The sequence below is a fragment of the Martes martes genome, assembly GCF_963455335.1.
Source record: "Martes martes genome assembly, chromosome: 8".
Lineage (NCBI taxonomy): Eukaryota > Metazoa > Chordata > Mammalia > Carnivora > Mustelidae > Martes > Martes martes.
Genome location: NC_137895.1, coordinates 71,348,034 through 71,371,120, shown reverse-complemented (window position 1 = coordinate 71,371,120; position 23,087 = coordinate 71,348,034). Strand labels below are relative to the sequence as shown.

Sequence of the window (23,087 nt, the reverse complement as noted above, 5' to 3'; positions counted from 1 at the left end):
AAGAAAATTATTATTTTGCCTCATTAAAAAGTCACCTGTAAGTGATAACCCTGTTTTCCATAAATGAACAACCCTAGAAAGTGAGAAAGGCAAACAGAACATAAGGTTTTCTTATTCTCTTAGTACCTTCTAACAATATTTAACAAGCCCTATCAGTGTGGGGAGGGGGACTAGCCTAGGTTAAAAGCAGTTGAGTGGAAATGAGCATACTGATGACCAAAAGAAAACAATGTGGCAAGGATTCTTCCTCCTACAATTATATATGCTCCAGTGCTTCTGAAGTTTGAGGCCTCTCCATTCTTCTAAACAGTCATAACCAATGACAAAGGTATCAGCTGGCTATGATAAAGCTCTACGCCGATCACAAACTCCTCGGACAACTTGTTCACTTTATGTCATTAGGATTTACAGATCATCTTTGCTCTGAATAATTAAAAAGTATCTGAGATAATCTTATCTGGTCATCTTAAGAATATTACTAAAACTAAAAAAAGTTCCTGAAACTTCTGAAGATTCTGTGGAAGATTAAAATATTAAAATATATGCAATCAGGGGCACCTGGCTGGCTCAATGGCTAGAGTATACAACTCTTAATCTCGGGGTTGTGAGTTCAAGCCCCACAATGCGCATGGAGCCTACTTAAAAAAAATATATACAATCTAAAGTCTTAAAAAACGTATGTTTTATTTAGCTATTCAAACATTCTCGGGGTGGGGGGTGGGGGTGCTTGGGTGGTTGGGTGGCTCAGCTGGTTAAGTGCCTGCCTTCTGCTCCGGTTGTGATCTCAGGGGTCCTGGGATCCAGCCCCAGGCCAGGCTCCCCACTCAGTAGGGAGTCTGCTTCTCTCTCCCTCTGTCCCCTACTCATGCTCTCTCTTGCTCTTTCTTTCTCAAACAAATAAATAAATCTTAAAAAAATAAATAAATAAATAAAATGTTTAAAAAAAAATAGGGGCTCCTGGGTTAAGCATGGTCTCTCTCAAATAAACAAAATCTTTTAAAAAATTTTAAAAAATAAACATTCTTGGGGTTTTTATTTTAAACTTTTGAAAAAGATTTTATTTATTTTTGAGAGAGAGAGAGTGTGTGTGCTCATACATGGGGGGAATGGGGCAGGAGAGGGAAAGAATCTCAAGCAGCCTCATTGAGCATGGAGCCCAACATGAAGAAGGATCCCAGGACCCTGAGATCATGACCTGAGTTGAAACCAAGAGTCAGACGCTTAACCGACTGAGCCACTCACATGCCCCTAAACATTCTCAGTTTTAAGTTATTATGATCAAAATTTGTTTTATATCTCCTTCGGCATTTCCATCAATCTATGATGCACTGATTAGCTATGTCCTGTAACTATAAAATCTGGCTTAAAAACATAGTTATGTGTATATGTAGTTATGTGTATAAACACTCTGTATAAATCTTGCCCATTATGGTATTCAAATATTGGTGGATTGATAATGAAATTGCCATATGAGAGCTAAAAATTATTAAAGCACAGAAAAAAATGTAAATAGCTTCAGAGTAGATAGTCCACTTAGAGGAAAAACTCAACTACCATTATAATACATACATTAGATGACAAACACAAATAGCTTCTCTATTTACATCATTAAAGCTTCCAACTAAAGGTGTACAACAGCCTAAACCACTATTCTTCAAACCCCATCTTCTGTTTTCCTGCCTTTGTTTCCAGGCATCCACTTCTCTCTTCAGATCCCCCACCCTTCAGATCTTCTCTTCCAAATAACACCAATTTTCATTAGTAACCCAATTCAATTTTCTTTGCTCCTTACTCCCTTTTCCCCAGACTTTGGATTTCACTGAACTTAAGCTGCCTCGAAGAAGCAAAAATCCTTATCCCTACACTTCTCCATCAGTTCTCTCTTTCCTTCCTTTCCATGTCTCAGATAAGTTTCTCATATGTTTTCCACTCTTTCCTTTCTATTTTCCCTTCAATCTCCTTCCCCTCAATATCTCTCTCCTTTCAGCACTTCCCACTAATTGTTGGGGCCATCAATAACATGGAGAACTTCAGTATTTTTTTTTTTTTTTTTGCTACCATTTGGTCATAATGATATAATACATTTTAAAAAGAGAGAAAAAACAGACATGCAATGAATTGTTAATACATAAAGATATTTTTAGTTAGTGCAAAGAACTGTGTAATAGTTTTAAGAATTTAGAATCATTCATTGGCAGGATAAAATAAAAGCTAACTTTTATAGTTTTTATAGGTTTATATTTCTAATCACTAGTTTTAAAAAAATGTAAGGCAAGTCATTAAATTTTAAAAATTAAACTACCTTTTAGAATCAAATTTGGCTTAACAAAAATAACCCTTATAGCCTCAATAAAAATAAAAATTAAAAAAACTTCAAATGTGATACCTAATTATGGAATACAATGTACTGAGGATTTTATTTTTATACTGAAATCCAGAATTTGACCTATGCTTGTCACATTAATCGGCAGCTCCTTAATGAAAAGAGTACTCCTGCCAGCCTATAGCTTATGCCATTGAACATGAGGCTATCACTTCAGCATAAAGCAAAATGAAAGCAGGAACAAGGTAGGTATAAAAGACTTTTCTTCCATACAATTTCATCCAAAAGTAAATAAAAACTAAATTGACTTAATCCTTTTTAAAGGCTTAACCTCCCAGAATTTGAATAAAAACTACTACCCTATTATAAACTTATTAAGTACTTGAGATATATTTCTAGTGGCACATGATTCACATAGATTTCCCTAAGATCTTAAGCCTCACAGTATGGTATTTAAGATATTGAGTTTTAGGTCTTTAGACATGTATCAAAAATAATGTGCTAACCTTCTACAAAAACTACATGTATAAAATTTTTGAGATCAACTACAATCTGTAAAACAAATCTTATTTTTTTTTACTCTTCACCCCAATTACTGTCACTCAGATCCTCCATTTTTACTGAATGTGTTCCATCCCTTTATAACATTTTTAAAGTCTCTTAAAGCTGTTTCAGAGTAAAGTAGTAAGTATTCAGAGAACTAAAGTATACACATTATTGATGAGGAAAAAACATCATGGGAGTGATATAAAAAACTTGTTATACCATCCTTTTTTTCATAATACAGCTTCATATAAATATTTACATTGATGCCAATCATCTATGTTCCTCATAGTATTCATCAAGAATTTTGATGACCTTCACATGATAATTTCCTGGAAGAAATTATTCAGGCTCAGCACCTTTTAATATTCAAATCAGAAAAATCAAATACTTAGAACAAGGTAACCAAACCAACCATATATCAAATAAATATTTTGTTACCTTGAGAAACAAAACTAAGTTTAAAAAAAGATGAAAGGAAAAATTTGAACATGGATGGACAATTCAGGCCCAGGCTTACTCTACTCAGTCAATTAGGATACATGTAATTGAAGCACCTTTTCTTCACATAATATTCATTTCATTTTCAGTAACATAAAAAGATATTATCAGAAAGATTTATCTACAAGTTAAAAGATGGAAGTATTAATAAATTACTGTGCATACCTCTCGAAACTACTCTGTCAACATAAAATACAAAATTTTAATAAATTACCATATTTGTAATAAGAATATGAAAAATAGGATTCAAAGTTTTCAAAATTAAAAAAAAAGGGAAAAGCTCCATCAGCTTTGATAACTGACCTAACAAAACTATAAAAACTATACAATTATTTACTTATCAATATTAGTAGTTAACTTTTAAGCCTCTTGTGGTTGTATATAAGAAAATAGAGAAATTTTCTCTATTTATTCCAAGCACTTATTCCTAGCACTTTTACCTTCCTCTCTTGCCTGTTACTTCTAAATTGCTAAGCTTAACTTTTGCCACATACTTCTACTCTCTATTCAAAACATTCCATGTTACAATGCTCAATTACTACATTCATGTATTACATTCTATATGACATTTTTCAGAACCCATCCTATCTTCAAATCTTAAAATATTGCAAAACCCATCCTATCCCCAAATCTTCCAAAATACTTTGTGATAACTTTTTCAAGTATATTTAGTATAGCCCATGTCCTCCTGAGAAGACTTGAGAAAGCAAAGATAGTAAACAGGCATGCAACACAAACTACAATTTATACAACTATTTATAAAAAGATACAGGTAAACTATTTAGTGTTTACTGATGATTTTAAAATGTAACACTCAAAAAAAGCACATAGGTTTTGCAGTTAAGTACTAGTATAAAAAGTTTTCTATATATTAGTATTAGATGTAATGCTATTGAACACTATGAAAATGATGATAATGACAGCATGATCTGATTCAGTGGTTTTCAGGCTTTTTGAAACTCTGTCTTATAACAAAATCACATATAGAAAATGAATAAATAAAAGCATACTGAATCAAAGCTGTTCTAGTTCAGAGGTAGGGAGGGGGTCCAGAGATCTAATCTCTGGACTACTCTACTCTCCCCTCAGCTCCCTTCCCACCCTTCCTTTTTAGAAGGCCATGAGGTACCTCTGAAGAAACTCCACGGTCTGGAGAAGCAGAGCTTAAAAATTACTGGTTTAACAGATTTGAAGCTATTTGGAAATTTTTAATGTAACTTAAACACTACCTTTTGATTTTGATTAATTGGCTTTTGATTTGTTTTTAATAATAGAAACATGTTAATTATAGAAGAACCATAAACCATAGAAACCCAAGGAATCAGAGAATTTTAAAGGGTAGAGAGAATCTTAATCTTTTCACATTTTACATATGAGGAACTGAGGCTTAATTGGCTTATTAGAAGTTAATTGGCCCAAGTTCTCACACTATCAGTAGCAGAACTGAGAAGAGAATCGAGGTTTGCTACTTTATTACTCCACATTATGGCCCCTCTCCACACTATAAAGTAAGTTGCAATATTTTAAGCACTGTTCAGATAGGTCTTATTCTACACAAATTCTTCTTTCATTGTTCTTCAGTTCAGAGTATAATTTGTACAAAATAGACTAATGACCTCAACAAGAACTAACTCTAATTACCTTTGAAAACATTTTGAAAGCTAATGCAGAAACAGCAAGGTATCAATATAGATATGATAAATTTATAGAATTTAAATCCAATCTTCTACAGAAATCAGTAATGACTAACAAGGTAAAGCTGAGCTAACAGGGGCCATGTATATACCTATATATTAGCAATTGATCAAATCTTTTTGCTATTGTTGATTAGATTTTTTGTTTTGATTCCCCCTCCATATCCTACCCCTTCCACTGCAGGATAAGGATAATGAAATGATATTTAAAAGTGATCTGGAATTAACCCTGTGTTAAATATAAGTTTCTGAAAAAAAAAATACAAGTTTCTATATAAAGTAGAAGTTTTTTAAAAATATTCTGTCTAGTCAGTTCTAAGGAAGATTCTACACATTTTTTTTGTTGTTGTTCTGGCAGCTACATTTAATTTACAAATCTGAACTCAAATTATCTGGATTTAATTTTTTCCTCTCTGTTTTTTTCAAAGAGTTCAACTATGCTAAAATTCTCTATGGAGTTCTAAATTAGAATTTTAATTTAGATTAAAAAAGAACGAGGACCACAGTTACCATGTTAGAAAGTTCAGAATCTGAAAGTAGCTTATCTTTTCATCTTCAAAATATGAGACAAGATCTATTTACCTAGATAAATAGGGCTTGCACTGATTTAGTAAAGACTCTACTGATATGCAATGTGAATAGAAAACTATTCCATATCATAACGAATTTGGTATCAAACTGAGAAGTATAAATCATTAAAAAAATTTTCCTTATATTATAAAATATAAATGCTAGAAAAGCCAATTTGGTTTGAAATAACAAATGCATCATTTCTCAGAATTAAAAAATTATGAAAAAACACAAACCACATGTATTATATATGTAATGCTACAAAATAAGGTATAGTAATTCTGAATAATTCAATTATAATTCATAATTATAAGTAATTCTTATAATACAAATTGTCCTGAAATCAGAAAAGAAATAGAAAATACTACCTCCCATTTTTCACCAAAGACTGTACAGATCTAAGTAGACTTATTGCTAATAAGTTGAGACTATCATTTTGCACTGGAAAATATGGCAATATCTTTTAAGTACACAACAATGGTCCTCAATAATAACCAAGACGCTCAAAAGACAGCTCATCCCTTTCTCACTTGTACTATCCCCAACCCAAACCTCTCTCCACATCTTTTTAAAAAGATTTTATTTATTTATTTCACAGAGAGAGAGAGATCACAAGTAGGCAGAAAGGCAGACAGAGAGGGGGAAACAGGGTCCGGCTGAGCAGAGAGCCCAATGCGGGGTTCAACCCCAGAACCCTGAGACCATGACCCGAGCAGAAGGCAGAGACTTAACCCACTAAGCCACCCAGGCACCCCTCTCCACATCTCTTCTGAAGAAAATCAGTATTTTGTTGAGTAAAAAATCTAAAAATTTTTGTCAAATTTCGATTGTGGCTGGAAAAAACCTTACCAGATATAAATACCAATATATCACATGTGAATAGTTACTTTGGGAAATCCAGAGTTCTGAAAATAAAATTTTAATGCATTTGAAGTATAAGAATGGAATATCACAAGAAGCATTACCTTAATAATTTATGATGAGATTACTTGAGAAATTAAAATAAGAGGAATATTACTCTCTCCCCTGCATGAACATGAAGAAACAGACAATGAGGGAATGAAGAGTAAATCTTCATCTCAAGATTAAGTAAGACTGCCTACAATGAAGAAGTAAAAGGAACTAGAAACTAGGATTTATTTGTGTTTGCATTTCCTTCACTTAACCAACCTTTAGCTGGTGGAAAAGGATGAGAAGGAAGTGAATCTGAACAGAGCTCCAGCGGAAACTGTAGAAGTTCTTCATTATCTGTAGAGGCTTGAGAGGCAAGAAAAACACCGGTTATTTAGTAACGATCTAGAATTAAATTTTTTTAAATTAAGAATCTGGGATAAAATATATATTTCCCCCAATCCAATTTATTCTGGTTATTTTCCTCTTGGTAACTCCCATGGAGACCCTTCCTTCACCTGCACGATATTGAGAGATGCTATCTTCCCTGCTAGGACTGTTGTGAATCCTCGGAAAAATACTAAGTATAAATCTCTTAGCACAATGCCTTCCAAACAGTAAGAATTCAATAACAACTATTATTATCCTATTCTTTGTACCATTCTGGTTCTATGATACTTAAACCAGCTATTTTCTATCTTCCTTGAGAAATACCTGAATGCAATTGTTTAATACATCTCTATTTGACGTTAATCAATGCTGTACATGTAGAATGTAATCAACTATAAAAATTTTAGACTAATCGTGAATATTTTATTTAGCTGGTAAGTCCTTAAATATTAGAAAGCATACTATTTCCCTCTCCTTTTTTTCAGAACACATTAGCAGTTTTTGACAACTGGATTTTCTTTGGGATATATTAAGAATGGTACTTCCTAGATTTTACTGGATAAAGGACAACTCCGAGAACCTTTCCTAAGAAAAACACATAGTGCTAACTACATCAGTAGGTTCTCAGATGCCTTGGGGACCTCCCCAGAGGTCCTAGGACAGAAACCTCTAAATTACTGCAGAATATGCTATAACCAAAATCTTAAAAAAGGCAGCACTCTCTATGTAAATAAAATAAACACCAGTCAACCACCTATTCACATGTGAAAAATACCAAGTCAACCACAAAGTTACCTTGATAAACAGAAAAAGTGACAGTAACTCTTCTTCAAGAAACAAGTCATTTATTTAATCTACCTTTTTCACTGAACTATAACTGTAGACAAACATGAACTATGCTCCCATCCATCACAGGTTTACCTCTTTGCAATGACTTTTCAACATGTGTTTTTGTGGTCTGTAAAGCCTGATTTTTGTCAAAAGTTATTGCAACTGCTGTGACTGTTACCTAGAATTACAGAAACAATATGATTAGCAAAATAATCATTGACAAAATAAGTTTCTCACAGATCTTCTTCAGTAATCTTCTTCAGTAATGGAACAATTTATATTAACTGGCTAATTTGGTTTTCTGGTTAAGATTCTCAGGCAGAATTACAGATAACCTCAGATATTTAGAGTACAACTGAGTCTGCCATATATACCTAAACCTAGATATTCCAGAAAGAGCTCAAGTACCTTCTCTAAAACATAGGGACTGAAGAAATCCCGTGTAAGTACACATCCTATTGCATATATGCTAGAAATGTGATTCTACCTTTGATAATTCAGAATTCAGAAAAATAAAACATATGAGGTCTGATTCACTCTAGTATGTTTGTTTAAAAATATTTTGAAGTAAAATCCTTTATATTTATTCAATTATGGTAGATTTATAATATTAAAACAGATCAGATAAAAGTCAGAAATCTTCTTTAATAATAAACTGAATCTTAATTACCTGTATTAATTCATCTTCAGGCAGAGATACTGTAAAATTTACATGGCAAAGGCAGCAGGGGATCATAGACCGCAGTTTAAAATACAGGCTCTACATAATAGAAAATATTAGTAATATCACTTCTTTTTATTTAAAAATTTTTTTAAACTGATTTTTCACTGCACATTATATCATGGCAAAAGAAAAGTTTAAAAGATTAAAACAAAGCCGGTCCATTTCTATTTTGTGTATTCTTACATTATTTTAAATAATAATAAAAGATTTAATCATATTATCAATAAGTCACAAAAATGAAAGACAAAAGATTTTTTAAAATTTACACATATGCAATATATTTCTATGAAGCTTAAAGTTATACAATAACTTAAAATATATTTAATTGTGTGGCATATGAAGATGGAGAGCACAACTTTAGCATTTTACCAGATAAGAGAGTTAAGATTAATATAATATGTAAATAAAAATCATTCAGCCCACAACTGTGTAAGATATTCCAGATAATATATACTTTTCTTTTTTAACTGCATAATTCTTAGGAGATTTAACTAAAATAAAGTCAAAAGGTTCCTACCTTGAGCAAATTTTCACAGAGATCATTAAAGTTCTTATTAAGGGCTTGATTAGTCAGGTTAAGGCTGCTTAATCGGATTACTCTTACTGATGTGAACATCTAAATATGGGGAGATATAATAGCATGACATTTTATTATTTTTAACTAAATACTGTGACAGTTGATAAAACTGCCAAATAATGAGTAATAACAAATAATGTGGTATGAAAAAGGCTAAAATTTTAGTTGCAATAAGGTGGTGAAACAGAAAACATTAAGAAGGAACTTGCTAAAATCACAAACGTTGTTATTTGCTTAAAATTATGAAAGGTTTACCTGTATTTCAGATGTCCAGTTATTTATACCAGGCATAATCTCTGTATTACAACTATAAAAGCCTGTCAAAATAAATCATAGTTAAACTATATGATTTTATTTTATCTATTTTTATGTTAAAGAATAACATTTTTCACTTATTACATGGAATTCTAACTATAAGATCCATTTATTCTTTTTTCTAAAACACTACACCTTAACTAAGCTTTAGACCATCTTAATAAATTATGAGTTTGTTTTTTTTTTTAATGTATTAACATAAAAGGATTAAAAATCAGTCTACCTAGAAATACCTGAGTGGCTCAAGTCAGTTAACCATCTGACCCTCACAGCCCTGAGATCAAGCCTCTGAGCACAGGCTCTGTGCTCAGTGAGGAGTCTGCTTGATATCCTCTCCCTTCCCCTCTCTGCCCCTTCCCCTGCTCATGCAGATGAGCTCTCTTCCTCTCAAATAAATGAATCTTTAAAATCTATGGGTGCCTGGGTGGCTCAGCCATTAAGCGTCTGCATTTGGTTCAGGTCATGATCCGAGGGTCCTGGGTTTGAGCCCGGCATCGGGGCTCCCTGCTCAGCGGGAAGCTTGCTTCTCCCTCTCCCACGCCCCCTGCTTGTGTTCCCTCTCTCACTGTGTCCCCGACAAATAAATAAATAAAATCTTTGAAAAACAAATTAAATAAGTAAATAAAAAATAAAGTAAAAATCTAGTTCACCTACTTTTTTTTTTTTTAAAGATTTTAGTTTTTAGCAACCTCTAACATTGGGCTCGAAATTACAATCCCAAGATCAAGAGTCACATGCTCTACTGACTGAGCCGGCCAGGTACCCCCTCAGTTCACCTAAGTTCTAACATAAATAATTGTAAACTATGTTTTATTAGCCTTGGAGCAGCAAAGTACATGACAGGATGTGACACTGATAAAGCCTTTAAAGTAAATTTAGTATTACTATAATAATTTATGAACTAAAATATTGATATATAAAACGAGTCTCATCTCAAAAGTATGTTTTTTCTGTTCACCTGAAGGAGGAGGAACATCAGTAAGCAGAGAATGTACATCTTCCATAGCATCTGTGTCATCAATCTGAAAATAAAAGGGTTAGAACTATTGTGTAAGTACTAAATGTATAATAACTTCAAATTTTTAAAAAATCATTGTTTTTATTATTTACTAAATAGAAAACGTAAGAGTCAAGAAAAAGCGGAGCCATTTCCCCCTAAATTAAAATACAAAACTTGAAAAAAAAAGTTCTGGGTGCCTGGGTGGCTCAGTTGGTTAAGCAATTGCCTTCGGCTCAGGTCATGATCCTGGAGTACCAGGATGGAGTCCCGCATCGGGCTCCCAGCTCCACAGGGAGTCTGAGTCTTCCTCTGACCTTCTGCTCTCTCATTCTCTCTCTCTCTCTCTCTCAAATAAATAAATAAAATCTTAAAAAAGAAAAAAGTTCTAATATCTGTAAATTTCTCCACAATACTTATTATAAATACTTCTAGGTAAATATTTCACATTATAAAGAATATTCAGTTAAAAAGAAAAAAAAAAGAGAGAGCCTTTTCTCAAGCCTTTATGAGTACACATTTCAAAAGGCTTATAAAGATATCATAAACAAGTATTACCTCTACTTGTATAAGTTAATAAAGGCAATTTAAAAAGATCTTCTGACTTATATACAAAACTGCTTTAAAACTGAATTACATAGGGATAATTTAAAGGCACAGCTAAGAAAAATAAATCCAAATCCTATTTTTTCTTATTCACAATATTCCACTGTGAATAATAAATAGTGAAACCACCCAACTGGACATATGCTGACATTCATCTGTACAGCAGGAGTCTGACTGACTCTCACACACTTCAAGTGTCCCTTCACATTACCATTGAGACTTGAAGAACCATTTTTAACTTTACCGTAGCTATCCACAGTCATGGCCATACCTCAACCCACTATTCCCAAAAACATTCCACACCCAGTTCCAACTACAATGTCCTGTCTGTTCCCTCTCGTACTGAATCTGCACCTTGCTCTCAGCCTTGTGCCCAGATCTGAAGCACTTTCACTCTCTACTTAGCCAGGATCTAGGACCATAAAGATCAATAATGCTCTAGAATGTTAAACAGATTCCTGGGGCCTACCCTGAAATTTTCATTTAGTTAATTTTCATTTACTAGGTCTGAAGTACGGGCTCCAGAATTTTCATTTCTTACAAGATTCCAGATGGTGCTGATGCTATACAGGCAGTCACAGCACACTTTGAGTAGCACTACCCCAAATAGTACCCTAGCACCTTTTACCTCCTCAGTCTGACATTTTCTTTTACCAACCTCCATTTTTTTGTTCATTCTCAGACTGTAGAAAAATATGAGAAACAGGCAAACATCCATATAGTCTGAGTTTTCTACAAGTCAACACTCTCACCTCAGTTCAGTCTTGTGCATCTCCCATGGCTGACATCCTGATCACGTTCATAGGCACTGTTCTAGATTCTTCAAATGTCTGATCCCATCCCCAAAAAATTCTACCACGAGCTTCCTGCTTTACTAAAATAAAGGCATTTGATGTTTTTCTCTCAACTGGAACCTTACCAGAACATTTCTGAGTATCCTCATTTGTTTTCCTTTACTTAATACCAAAGGAAGATCATCTATCTCCATTAAAGCTTAACTGTTTATAGGGCAGGGCAGAGGGAGCAGATTTGCGAGGCAGGAGGCTCCATATATCTTCCATGCCACATTTATTCTGCAGGAAAGGTCTGAGTGTATTTTTATAATGGAAGCTCAACCATACCTTCTGAATTCAGTAAGAAAACACTATACTCAGAATTCGTAGTGCTATTATACACATGTGAAAGGATACAATTATACTAACATGTTATAACACATGAAGCAAGTAGATATAGTAAGTCTAAAAACAGCACTTTAATTTAAATTCATTCAAGTTTACAAAAATAGCTCTAAGAATTAAGCATTATTTTTTTAGCTTAGGCATTATCTTAATTTTATTTCAACCCATACATTAATTTTTCCAAAACCACCTGCATTATTGTACCTGGGCTTGATCAAAAAATATATTACCAACTTCTAATATTTTCAAACTTGCTATAATTTCTATAATAAAATTTTTGTATATTTATAGCAGTTGCAATACAAAATCACATCACATCAATTTAGGATCTGATTGTAACAATATACATCTTATCTTCCAAAAACTTTGAGAAATTAGTCTAATGCAGTAATACCTCCAACACAAAAGCATCTTTTTTCCCATGTGAAAGGTCCAATTCTGTAACTTCATCAGAGCTTTCTGACTGAGATCTTAAAAGTCTTGAGCGCTGTCTAGGTTCTGGGATGGGTGATCCTATAATCTCTTCAGATATATCCTAAAAGAAATACATTTGCTTTATGTCATATGAGACAGTCTTTTTCAGTTTTGGGGTTATTTTGTAAACTGTAGTCTTTTTTTCTTTTTACTCAAGTATAATGGACATATAACATTATATTAGTTTCAGATATATAACATGATTTCATACTTATACACTTCAGTTTGATTTTAAATTTTTATATTAATAAATACCTGTAGAGAAAAAGTCTGTAAAATATATTCACAGCCTATATTTAATTTTAACTTTCATAACTAATTAGCCTTTTATAGAGTACATGGAGATTTCCTTTTATCAATAATAGCAGCCTGGCTACACCAATCCATAAACATATAGGACTGCCAGCTAGCAAGGCAATACTGACATCTAGTGTACAGAGAGGACACCACAACGAGTAGAGAACTGGCAGTCCTTTCAGCTCAAAAGGTATTTTCTACCCAGTATTTAAAAGCCCAGAAAAAATTTAAAATGTAGTCTCCGAAAAGGATTCTCACCTTTTTTATCTTTTCTTATCCAGTGGTATTTTTCAAAGCTCCACATAATAAAATGAGGACTATGATAAATGTGTGCATGTATACATAATACATATATTATGCAGGTATTTGCTGTGCAACTAATTAAGCTAAATAAACTTTGGTAGCTACAACAATGATCTTTTTGAGGTCAGTGTATGGTATGACCCCATATGGGTTTGCAAGCTTTTACCTACTACTACATAGTCAAAGATCAGAGCCAACCAGAGATTCTAAATATCTGTTGGCTACAAGGACTATCAGAATGTGAATACGTGAGCACAAATGCAAAAAGCATAGCCTATTGTTGGCATAACAAAGCTATGTTTTTAAAAAAGAAAGAGTATAAGAATTTCTTTTCAAAATGAAGCTTTAAATGTTCATCGCTAGTGCATACCTTACATAAGACTACCACAATTTTGGGGTGCCTGGGTGGCTCAGTAGGTTAAAGCCTCTGCCTTCGGCTCTGGTCATGATCCCAGGGTCCTGGGATCGAGCCCCGCATCCGGCTCTCTGCTTAGCAAGGAGCCTGCTTCCTCCTCCTCTCTCTCTCTGCCTGCCTCTCTGCCTACTTGTGCTCTCTGTCAAATAAATATTAAAAAAAAAAATAAAGACTACCACAATTTCATAATAGCTACCTATAAAGTAATTCCACATTCATTTTTCTTATTTATACCCCAAATTAACTTGCTCTGTATAATTTTGACAGGGTGCCTATTATAATGACTATAAAATGAGAAAGAGCTTCACTTCAGAGGTAAAGCAGTTTGCCTGGGTTTGAAAACTACTTTAAGTGATAAACCTACCCAGTGCAATGTTCTTCCCACTAGATAACACCTTTCTTTTTATAATTTTTTAGTAGTTTAAGATTTGGTTATGCTTCTGTCATTATATTATGGACCTAATGAAAGCAACTATCCAGGATTTAATATATCTTAGATTCATAATGAAATTTCACCACTGGTCCTGTTTGTTATTCTGAAAGTTTTGCATCTTTTGATACCTTTGTTTGCCTGAATTATCTCCAGTTAAGTGGTACTACACTCTGCATTTGAAAGATTTTTCGGCGTTGAGAAAAAAAAATCAAACAAGGACATTCACTTCAGCTGGAGCTACCTTTCTAAGACAAGAAACACACTGATCCACATTTTCAGGGTGGGCATACATTGTCTCAGAAGGAGAAAAGACGAAATTGTAATATGACTAGTGACCTACTACGCTGACTTTGTCAAATTCTGAGATGTTACGCTGAAATAAGGAGAGACATATTAGAAAATTCATAAGCTAGTCTTTTTGTGGAAATACAGTCATATTCAATACATGAAATCTAGATATGCTGAAATTTTAAGAATCATGACAGATTTATTCCCTCCTCTAAAATGTACTGCTAATACAGAAGCTCAATAAATATTTATTGACTAGATGAAATAATTTAATTCACTTTCTCTAAATATGTCTGACTTTAAAAGGCTCATAAAGCCAGACAGACATGTAAAAGCTAAGTGCAGTAATATGGAACAGGCCCTATGACAGAAGCATATACAGAAACACTAGAAATGTAACGGAGGAGGGGGTCAATTCTTCCTGTGGGAGGTCAGCATGGTAAGTACCTAGTTGATGAACACTGGTAAGCAAGAGTTCAGCTTCTTTCATGAAGCCCTAACATAAAGCTTTGCAAATCATTCTCCCCAAGAGGCATAAACACTATTCGTCAAATACCAAAACACAATTATAAAAGAAAAATAACATACTGCCAACAAGCAGCCAGTAGTGTTGTGTGGAAATCTTTTACAATGGTTATTTTAAAATATATTAACACACCAACTTTCTTAGTGAATTTAAAGAAGCTCTGTATCCGCGCTATTCAACAGAAATACAAAGCACACCTTGTAGGTAATAAAATAAAAAAGAAACAAAGTCAATTTTAATAAAATACTTAATTCACTATATCCAAAAGATTACGTTTTCAACATGTAATTAATATAAAAAAATACTTGAGATAATTTACATTCTTTTTTATTAAGTCTTCAAAATCCAGTGTGTATTTTATGCTGATAGCACCCCTCAGTTCAGACCAGACACATACCAAGTGCTCTATAGTCACATGTGACCGCTGTCTACCACCCTTAACAGTGTAGCACTGTCGTATCTTTGAAATTCCTCTCAGCTGAACTCTGTGAGAAAGCTGCAAGTCTGAAGCTAGAATGCAGATGCACTGTCCCAGATAACCAACCAAAATTCAATAGTGTGTATAAAATCAAATAATCACAATAATAATATTACCCAAACACTTTCTTTTTACCAAAGTATTTCATGATTGGACACTCATAAAAAAACAAATAGATTCCTTCTAACTCCAACACTTCTTTCCTTCAATTCAGACTCTGGCTATGAGGCACCCTCAGAGTAAGAGACACTGTGACACCTCCTACAAACTTTGTATCAAAGACTGACTATGGTAGTGGCCGGTAGGAAAATCCTGAGAAAGAAGCTAAAACTGAAAAATGGTGTATTCTTTCCCATTTTTAAGCATATAAATAAGCAATCTTTCTTTTACTAAAAATGAACATTTAAACCATTTATTTAATCAAGAGGATACTACCAGGAAGAACTGTTCCAGGCCTCAGAAATACAGCCCCCCAATGGAGTTTCATTCTACTAAGAGTAACAAGCAATGACAAATATTAAAAACATACTTCTTTGGGTTTACACACACACACACAGACAAGAGAAATAAAAAACAAACACAAAAGGGGGGTGGGGGTTGTCAAAAATTGATGGAAGAATACAATTTTCAAATAAGGCAGTCAGAGTCAGCTCCCTAAAAGGAGACATTTGAGCATGAATGTAAAGGGAGGTGAAAAGAATGAGTAATGAGGACAGCAAATCTCAACAGTGAAAAAAAATATTTTATGTCCAAAATAAAATAACGCCAAAATAAGCTAACCCCTAAACAATAACTTACATAGTCACAATGTGGATTTATTTCACTTACCGGAGGATTGATTTCATATAATTCTTTATTCTTGGCAATTGTGTCATTTATCTTCTTTTGCATATGCGATATATGCTGTTCGTAGGAGCCATCATTAGGAGTCTTCCCAGCGATCTGAATGCCACCAGGCGTTGGTAAAGCTGCTAAATATACACCTGTCGCCGACTTGTAAAAATAATGGGGGAAATAATCAGAAAAAATATCTAAAGAATAATAGTCCTTAAGTTTTCACATTTATGAAAGATGTCTTTGCCTTAACAGGAAAAATATAATTAGCATCAGTACATTGGAAGAGTGCAGAAACACCTAACTGGTAAGAGGAATTGGTTGCTTCTGGTGAGAATCCTGGGTAGGTAAGTGGGACAGCAAAGAAAGAAGGATTTACTTTTCACTGCATACCCAACAGCACTTTTCAATTTTTACCTTATGATTGTAAAAAATAAACTGCACTGAAAAATAGTGTAGGAAAAAAAAAAGTTTAAAAGTTGTTGAAAAGTAAATGTTTCATAATTGATTAAATAATTTCCCTTTAAAGTGACAAAAGGGAAACTTTTGCAAAGCAAGTGAAGAAACTGAACTTCAAAAAGGACAGGAAACTTACTCAAGATGATACTATCAATAAACTCGGAGAAGAGATTTGAATACGTTTCTCATTCTAAAATCCAAGAACCTGGAACACCTGGGTGGCTCAGTTGGTTAAGCATCTGCCTTCAGGCCAGGTCACAATCCTGGGATTCTGGGAAGGAGCCCCGCCTCAGGCTCGCTACTCAGCAGGGAGCCTGCTTCTCCCTCTCCTCCTGCCCCTCCCTCTTGCTAGTGGGCTCTTTCTCTCTCAAGTTAAAAAAAAAAAAAAAAAAATCTAAAGCCCAGGAAGTTTTCATGACACCAACCCACCTTCACAATTACCAAGAAAGGAAACTACTTAATATAGATTTATTTTAAACATTTAATTAAATCACTATTAATCTCTGACTCTGTAATGGTACCACATGCCAGCAGTATTAGAAAACTATTAAGGGAAATATGAAACACAATATTTTCTCACACACACACACACACACACACACACACCCTGATGTGCATTTACATTTAAACATGCTTATAAAAGCAAAGCAAAAAAGATACATATACAAGTATAAATATCAAATTGTTAACATTGAAGGAGCAGAATGCAGACAAAAGACATTTCTTTTAACTCTGGATACTTGTGTATTTTGAACTGTGTGCGTAATTTTTTTTTTTTTTTAAAGAGAGTGTATGCAAGTGAGTTGGGGAGGTGGGGGAGAGGAGCAGAGAAGGAGAGAGAGAATCTTCAGCAGGCTCCATGCCCTGTTGAGCCAATGCAGGGCTCAATCACCTGACCCTGAAATCATGATCTGAGCTGAAATCAAGAGTCAGACACTCCTGTGTGGGTTATTGGGTTATTATTATTCTTCCTAATCAAATGCCAATTTTGTGAAAGTTCATCCTAAAAAGGGTATGATACTCTATGATGATGTCTGTGCAGTAGATGAAACTGATCCTCAGAAGCTCTCTCTCCTGGTTTGTTTGTTAGTGCCCATGACTATGTCTATGACCCAGTCTCTAATACTCAACCTCAGAACCCTCCTGCCATATGAAACTTTAGCATATCGCCACCTCTAACACGTTCTAACTGTGCTCACTAACAAGGCAACAGCCCAGAAAGCTTGAGAACACAGACTCTGGAATAAGACAGGCCTAGGTTTAAAATTCATTTCCAGTACATGTAATCATACCCCTTTGGACAAGTCTCAATCTATCACAGCATCCATTTTCCCCTCTAGTAAAGTAACCTTGCAGTCCTTCTGGAGTAGCACAGAGCCAGACACACAGTAGACATTCATCAGAGATCAATTATCATGGAAGCTACTCCTGGGGCCTTGAGACTTAAGTGCACAAGCTAAACCACAGCACAAAGACCAAAATCTCAAACAATTATAATGAGTGTCACTAGTGGTCAAGAAGGAAAAGACTAGCAAGAATCAGAAAAGGCAGTATTTTAGGCAGACACTGAAAAATTATACAAACTAGTTTCCTGGGGCTCAACCACCAGAAGTATTTGATACAGCTGGCACAATGCTTTTTAAATCTTTGGATCTGAATCAAGCCCTTAGTTCCCACAGACACCCACCAATAATGACAGTTTTGTATTCAGCCAAATTATACATGTATAATAATTGCTAAGTATGAGAGTTTTTAGATGAATGAATTATAATGAACACTTTCTTCACAAGTTAATCTAGATATCAAATATTTTAATATAAATCAGATTACTTTCATTAATCATTGCAAATTTCTCTTGTTATAGAAATCGTGATTACCTGATTAGTTTATCATTATCACACAATTATCCCCTACATACAGGAATTTACATATTTGAAAATGCATGAACAGGAAATAGTTTAGCATTTAATCTACAAATGCACACTGAGAAAAAAAATTCAAGTTCTATAAATTTCTTTAAATTAAATTTCTATGCATCTCAGAAAGATGGCAGAGAATTCCAATTTGGAAAGTGCCAGTGTCACAGATAAAGATTCTAGCTAGCCAAGTGTCTAAAATAGGAGAGAATTTCCATAAATACTGTTAATCAGTTTCTACCTGGTCAGTATATATTCTGCAGGCACCTAGTTCTCTGGGTCTCAAACAACTTATAAAGACAACTCTCGCTTTCCCCTATGATGACTTTCTAGTCAGAACTTCTTTTCTAATCAGACAAGGTGAACATAAAGCTGAGATAAAGACCTTCCCACACCCTCACAATGTTTCTTTTTCTGTTTTTTTAAGTAGGCTCCACGCTGGGCATGGAGCCCAGTGCAGGCTCAGACTCATGACCCTGAGATCAGGACCTGAGCTGGGATGAAGAGTCAGATGCTTAACCCACTGAACCACCCAGCACCCCTCTACTGCCTCACAATATATCAACACTTAAGAAAAACATACTTAAAAAAAAAAGAAAAAGAAAAAGAAACACATTCTTCATTGCATATTCCACTGTTGACCACAGGAGCACATTTATGATGAAACTTAATTCCGTATCCAGCCATAGGCTGTTTCATATGTATTGCTTTATTTTCTTCATACAGCTAAAGATTGTTTTAGCATAGTGGTCCTCCCCCTCAGGAGTGACTGTGCCCCTGCAGGGACATCTGGTAATGTGTGGAAACATTTTTGTTTATCACACTGAAGGGAAGCCATGAGCATCTACTGGGCAGAGGCCAGGGTGACTGCTAAACATTCTACAGTGACCACGACAGCCTCCTACAATGAAGAGGGTTCCAGTCCCGAATGTCAACTGCGCTGAGGAGAAACCTTGTCTTAGCAATGCATAAAAAATAGTAACGTCCAGAACAATGATGACCCACTTACTAAAGAAGCTACACGTGATAATTATTAGAAATCTGACTATCGAGATTGTCAGAATATAAAAATATAATAATATAAATATAAATAAATTCTATATAATTTCATTAATAGAATTTTAAATAATTATAATTATAAAATTACAATTATATAATTATATTTTTATATATATTATATAATTATAATTATAAAAATCATATAATATATAGTTATAATTATAATTATAAAAATAAAATGTTTAAAAGCCTATCACCCTATTTTTTACTTCCTATAATGTCCCAACCCTTAAAGATCTTAATGCCAGTTTCTTTAAATAAGTCCTTTTAAAAGACTCTTTGAATCACATGAAACAGAACCTATTACAACTACAGGAATCACAAAACAAAACCAAAACATCTAAACTTACCGCTAAGCCCATCAACATATTTTCACCCACTGTGATCTGAATTCTCAGTCCAAATAAAGCATTCATTCCTTTGAGTTTTAGTTTATTCATTAGCTGAGTATGCACTTCATATTCCATAAATGGCAACAGATTACTGATAGCTGTGGCATTTGCTTCTGCCTGTGCTTTCTTTTTCAAGCGACATAACCTGTTAAGGAAAATAATTCAGTCACTAGACAGTATTCTTGGTACTATCTCAAGAAATGTCCAATTTTTAAAATGTTCTGTAAGTGTACTTGATTAAAACATTTACTTGTTTCAAATGGGCTTATTAAGTTGTATCAATAACTTTTCTGTCAGTTTTTTCATTGTGTATGCTTTTGCTAAAAGTCCTATCTCAATAAATGAAAAAGAAAAATCTCAAAAACTCTAGAAATGAAAAAATTACCAGTCAAAATCACTAGAGAATATAATTTAAAATCTTAGGTTTTGTAACTCCATGTGGTCGTATGATGAATGGACAGCATATTACATATTTAATGTCCTTAAAACAGAGACACATTACTAGCCCACAACAGGTTAATTAGTAATCTTCATAATAATAAATGTCTATACAGAATTTAAATGTTTAAAACTGCTTTTGTATATGAACTTCTTTGAGTTTTATAAAGAGCGTATTCTTCCTCCCAATTTTGTATGTGATTAAACACAAGATTCGGATAGCATTGCCCAGCCTGCCCAGTATCACACAGGTAGGAAGGAGTACAGCTGACATTTGAAACATGCCTATTTGACTTCATACTCCGTAACTCTTTCAAGGACCCTAAGTAGTGTTTATGTAAATATACCTTGCTTGAATAAGACAACCTTTTCCAATAACGGTTGCATCTATTGGGAGGTCTATAGTTGTAAAGAGAACATCAGGAACTTTTTGTTTCCTGCAGTTATAGCAGTACGTGAGATGAGCTGGGAATGGCATATTCAGTTCATCATATGGTATGTGGCAAAATCCACAGCCAGCAGGCAAATTTTCTTCTAGCCTGTATTAATACACCAAGAAAACAAATGAAGACTTCTTTAAAATTCTATGCATTTTTTTCAAAAACATATTTTTCATATACAGTACTTACATACACACAACACCGCAACTTCTACCACTGTAGGTTATGAGAGTACCACTATGACTACTAGAATTAAAAATGACCATGAAATCAGAACCATACTCTTTCATATGAGAGAAAAGACTTACATAAGTAGTCACTGATTTGCATCAATTCATATGTTTGAGGATGTCCTACCTGACAAAAACCACTATTATCCCAAAGGTTGTTCTTTGTGTTACAACATAAAAACACATGGTTAGATACCAATATAACTCAAATATAATCACACACACACAAAAAAATTCCCAAGGAAGAAAAACCTCTTTAACCAGACAATCTAACAATTTGAAAAAAAAAAAAATTATGATCAAAAACAAACCTATTTAAAAATTTAAAAAGTCAAAAATAGGCATAATCTAACATTTCTAATTTCTAGTGACTGCTTTAAGATTTCTGAGAAACTGTTTCACAAACAACATATATATCATATATAAACCACAAAGGACCACACACAACCTTCCCAATCACTGTAAAATGTTTATTGTAATAATGTTTATGAATTCATTTTAGAATGAATTTTTTTCACTCATCAAATCTCAGGAAATTCAGGGAACAACAGAAATGAAAGCAAAAGGAAGTTCATGGAGAACTCCAGACTTTCACAAAGCCACACCTTCTAGGGCTCTGGAAAGACAAAGGTTCTCAATTCACTCCAAGCTAAAGCGACCTGTTAGAAGTTGAAACTTGGCAAGTGGACAAATTAAAAAGGAGAAAGGAAAGTTGTACTGTATCTAATATGAGTCAGGCTTCTTGCAAATTCCTTGTACATATTATTTCACTAAATGCCCACAATAACCCTCTAAATCCAATCACTCCCAGATATTATTCTTTTATTGTTGAGATGGCATTCTGGTATATTAAAAGTAATAGAGAAATCAAACAGATTCTAAATGGAGTTGTGTGACCTCGCACAAGTCATTTAACTTCTCAGAGCCTCATCTATAAAACTAGAAAAATAATACTTACCCAGAAAGGCTAATAAGCATAGCTAAATACACCCAATATAATGTGCAGCAAACAGTAACAAAAACTAGTTCTTCTTAGCCTGAAACTAACTGGAGATACTAAGTAACTTGTTCAGTCACACTAAATACTAAGTAGCAGACCTCAGATTCTAATGTCAGGTTGTTTGAACCAAAACCCATGTGTTACTGAAAGGCATAAAAGGATGAAAACTGGGGCAATTTTTAATTAAACACCTCACAGAAATTTGAACTTAAGTGATTTAATATTATAGGCATAAAAATAGAAGTATTTAAATTTAGGAAATCATTTGAAATATGAAATCTAGAAAAGGGACTATCTCTGAATATTGAGATCATGGGGAATGTTTTCTTCCTTCTACTTTCCTATATTTTTCAAATTTTCTCTAGTAAGCAGAAATAATTGTATAGCAAGAAAAAAGGGCATTTTCCTCTTTTGCAGATAGGGATGGTATCTGTTGCGCTAGGATGCCATAAAAGAGAATTCACTGTATCCACCCAAGCCAGAATATCAAAATAATCAAGCTGCATGGGAAACGTCATTTGTTAAATCAGACTTCTAACCACTCAAGAATGAAAATCAACTGACATGTGAAAGAACGATGGAGCATCACTGGGACAACTCACCAGCAGGCAGTTTTCTCAACAGAACACTCTGATTTTTAATATACTTCACAATGTTCCACATCTCTATTTTCCTATTTATGGTGACTTTCAATGCTCAGTAATGTATTATGGTCAAAATCCATTTTTAATACAAGCTAAAGAAGAAACCGACCAAGGTCTTCTGTTTGCCTGCCTGAGCTGGAATATTTTTGTTACACATAGACTTGCAAATTTACACTAAAAATAAAGTATGCAAACAGTGGAGTAAGGGGTAATTAAAATTTACATTATCCAGGTATACTCTGGCACCAAACAGTTTTCTGTATGCGTATTTGATAATCTCATCTGTTTATGGGAAGCATTTTTGACATTTATGGAAGCCTA

The 23,087-nt window shown here is 33.9% G+C and overlaps 1 protein-coding gene across 4 annotated transcripts in view; it reads right to left on the bottom strand.

The window, feature by feature from the left end:
• Positions 1-23,087, bottom strand: part of C2CD5 (C2 calcium dependent domain containing 5) — a gene marked incomplete at its 5' end in the record, with an annotated part of 93,977 nt that overhangs the window by 10,527 nt on the left and 60,363 nt on the right. For all 4 annotated transcript variants that reach the window (XM_080812019.1, XM_080812018.1, XM_080812020.1 and 1 more), the window contains 10 exons: positions 6,802-6,888; positions 7,834-7,921; positions 8,414-8,503; positions 8,985-9,083; positions 9,300-9,361; positions 10,318-10,381; positions 12,535-12,675; positions 16,183-16,347; positions 19,973-20,159; positions 20,800-20,991. In XM_080812019.1, the coding sequence (XP_080668145.1) occupies positions 6,802-6,888; positions 7,834-7,921; positions 8,414-8,503; positions 8,985-9,083; positions 9,300-9,361; positions 10,318-10,381; positions 12,535-12,675; positions 16,183-16,347; positions 19,973-20,159; positions 20,800-20,991 (1,175 nt within the window). The remainder of the gene's footprint in view (positions 1-6,801; positions 6,889-7,833; positions 7,922-8,413; positions 8,504-8,984; positions 9,084-9,299; positions 9,362-10,317; positions 10,382-12,534; positions 12,676-16,182; positions 16,348-19,972; positions 20,160-20,799; positions 20,992-23,087) is intronic.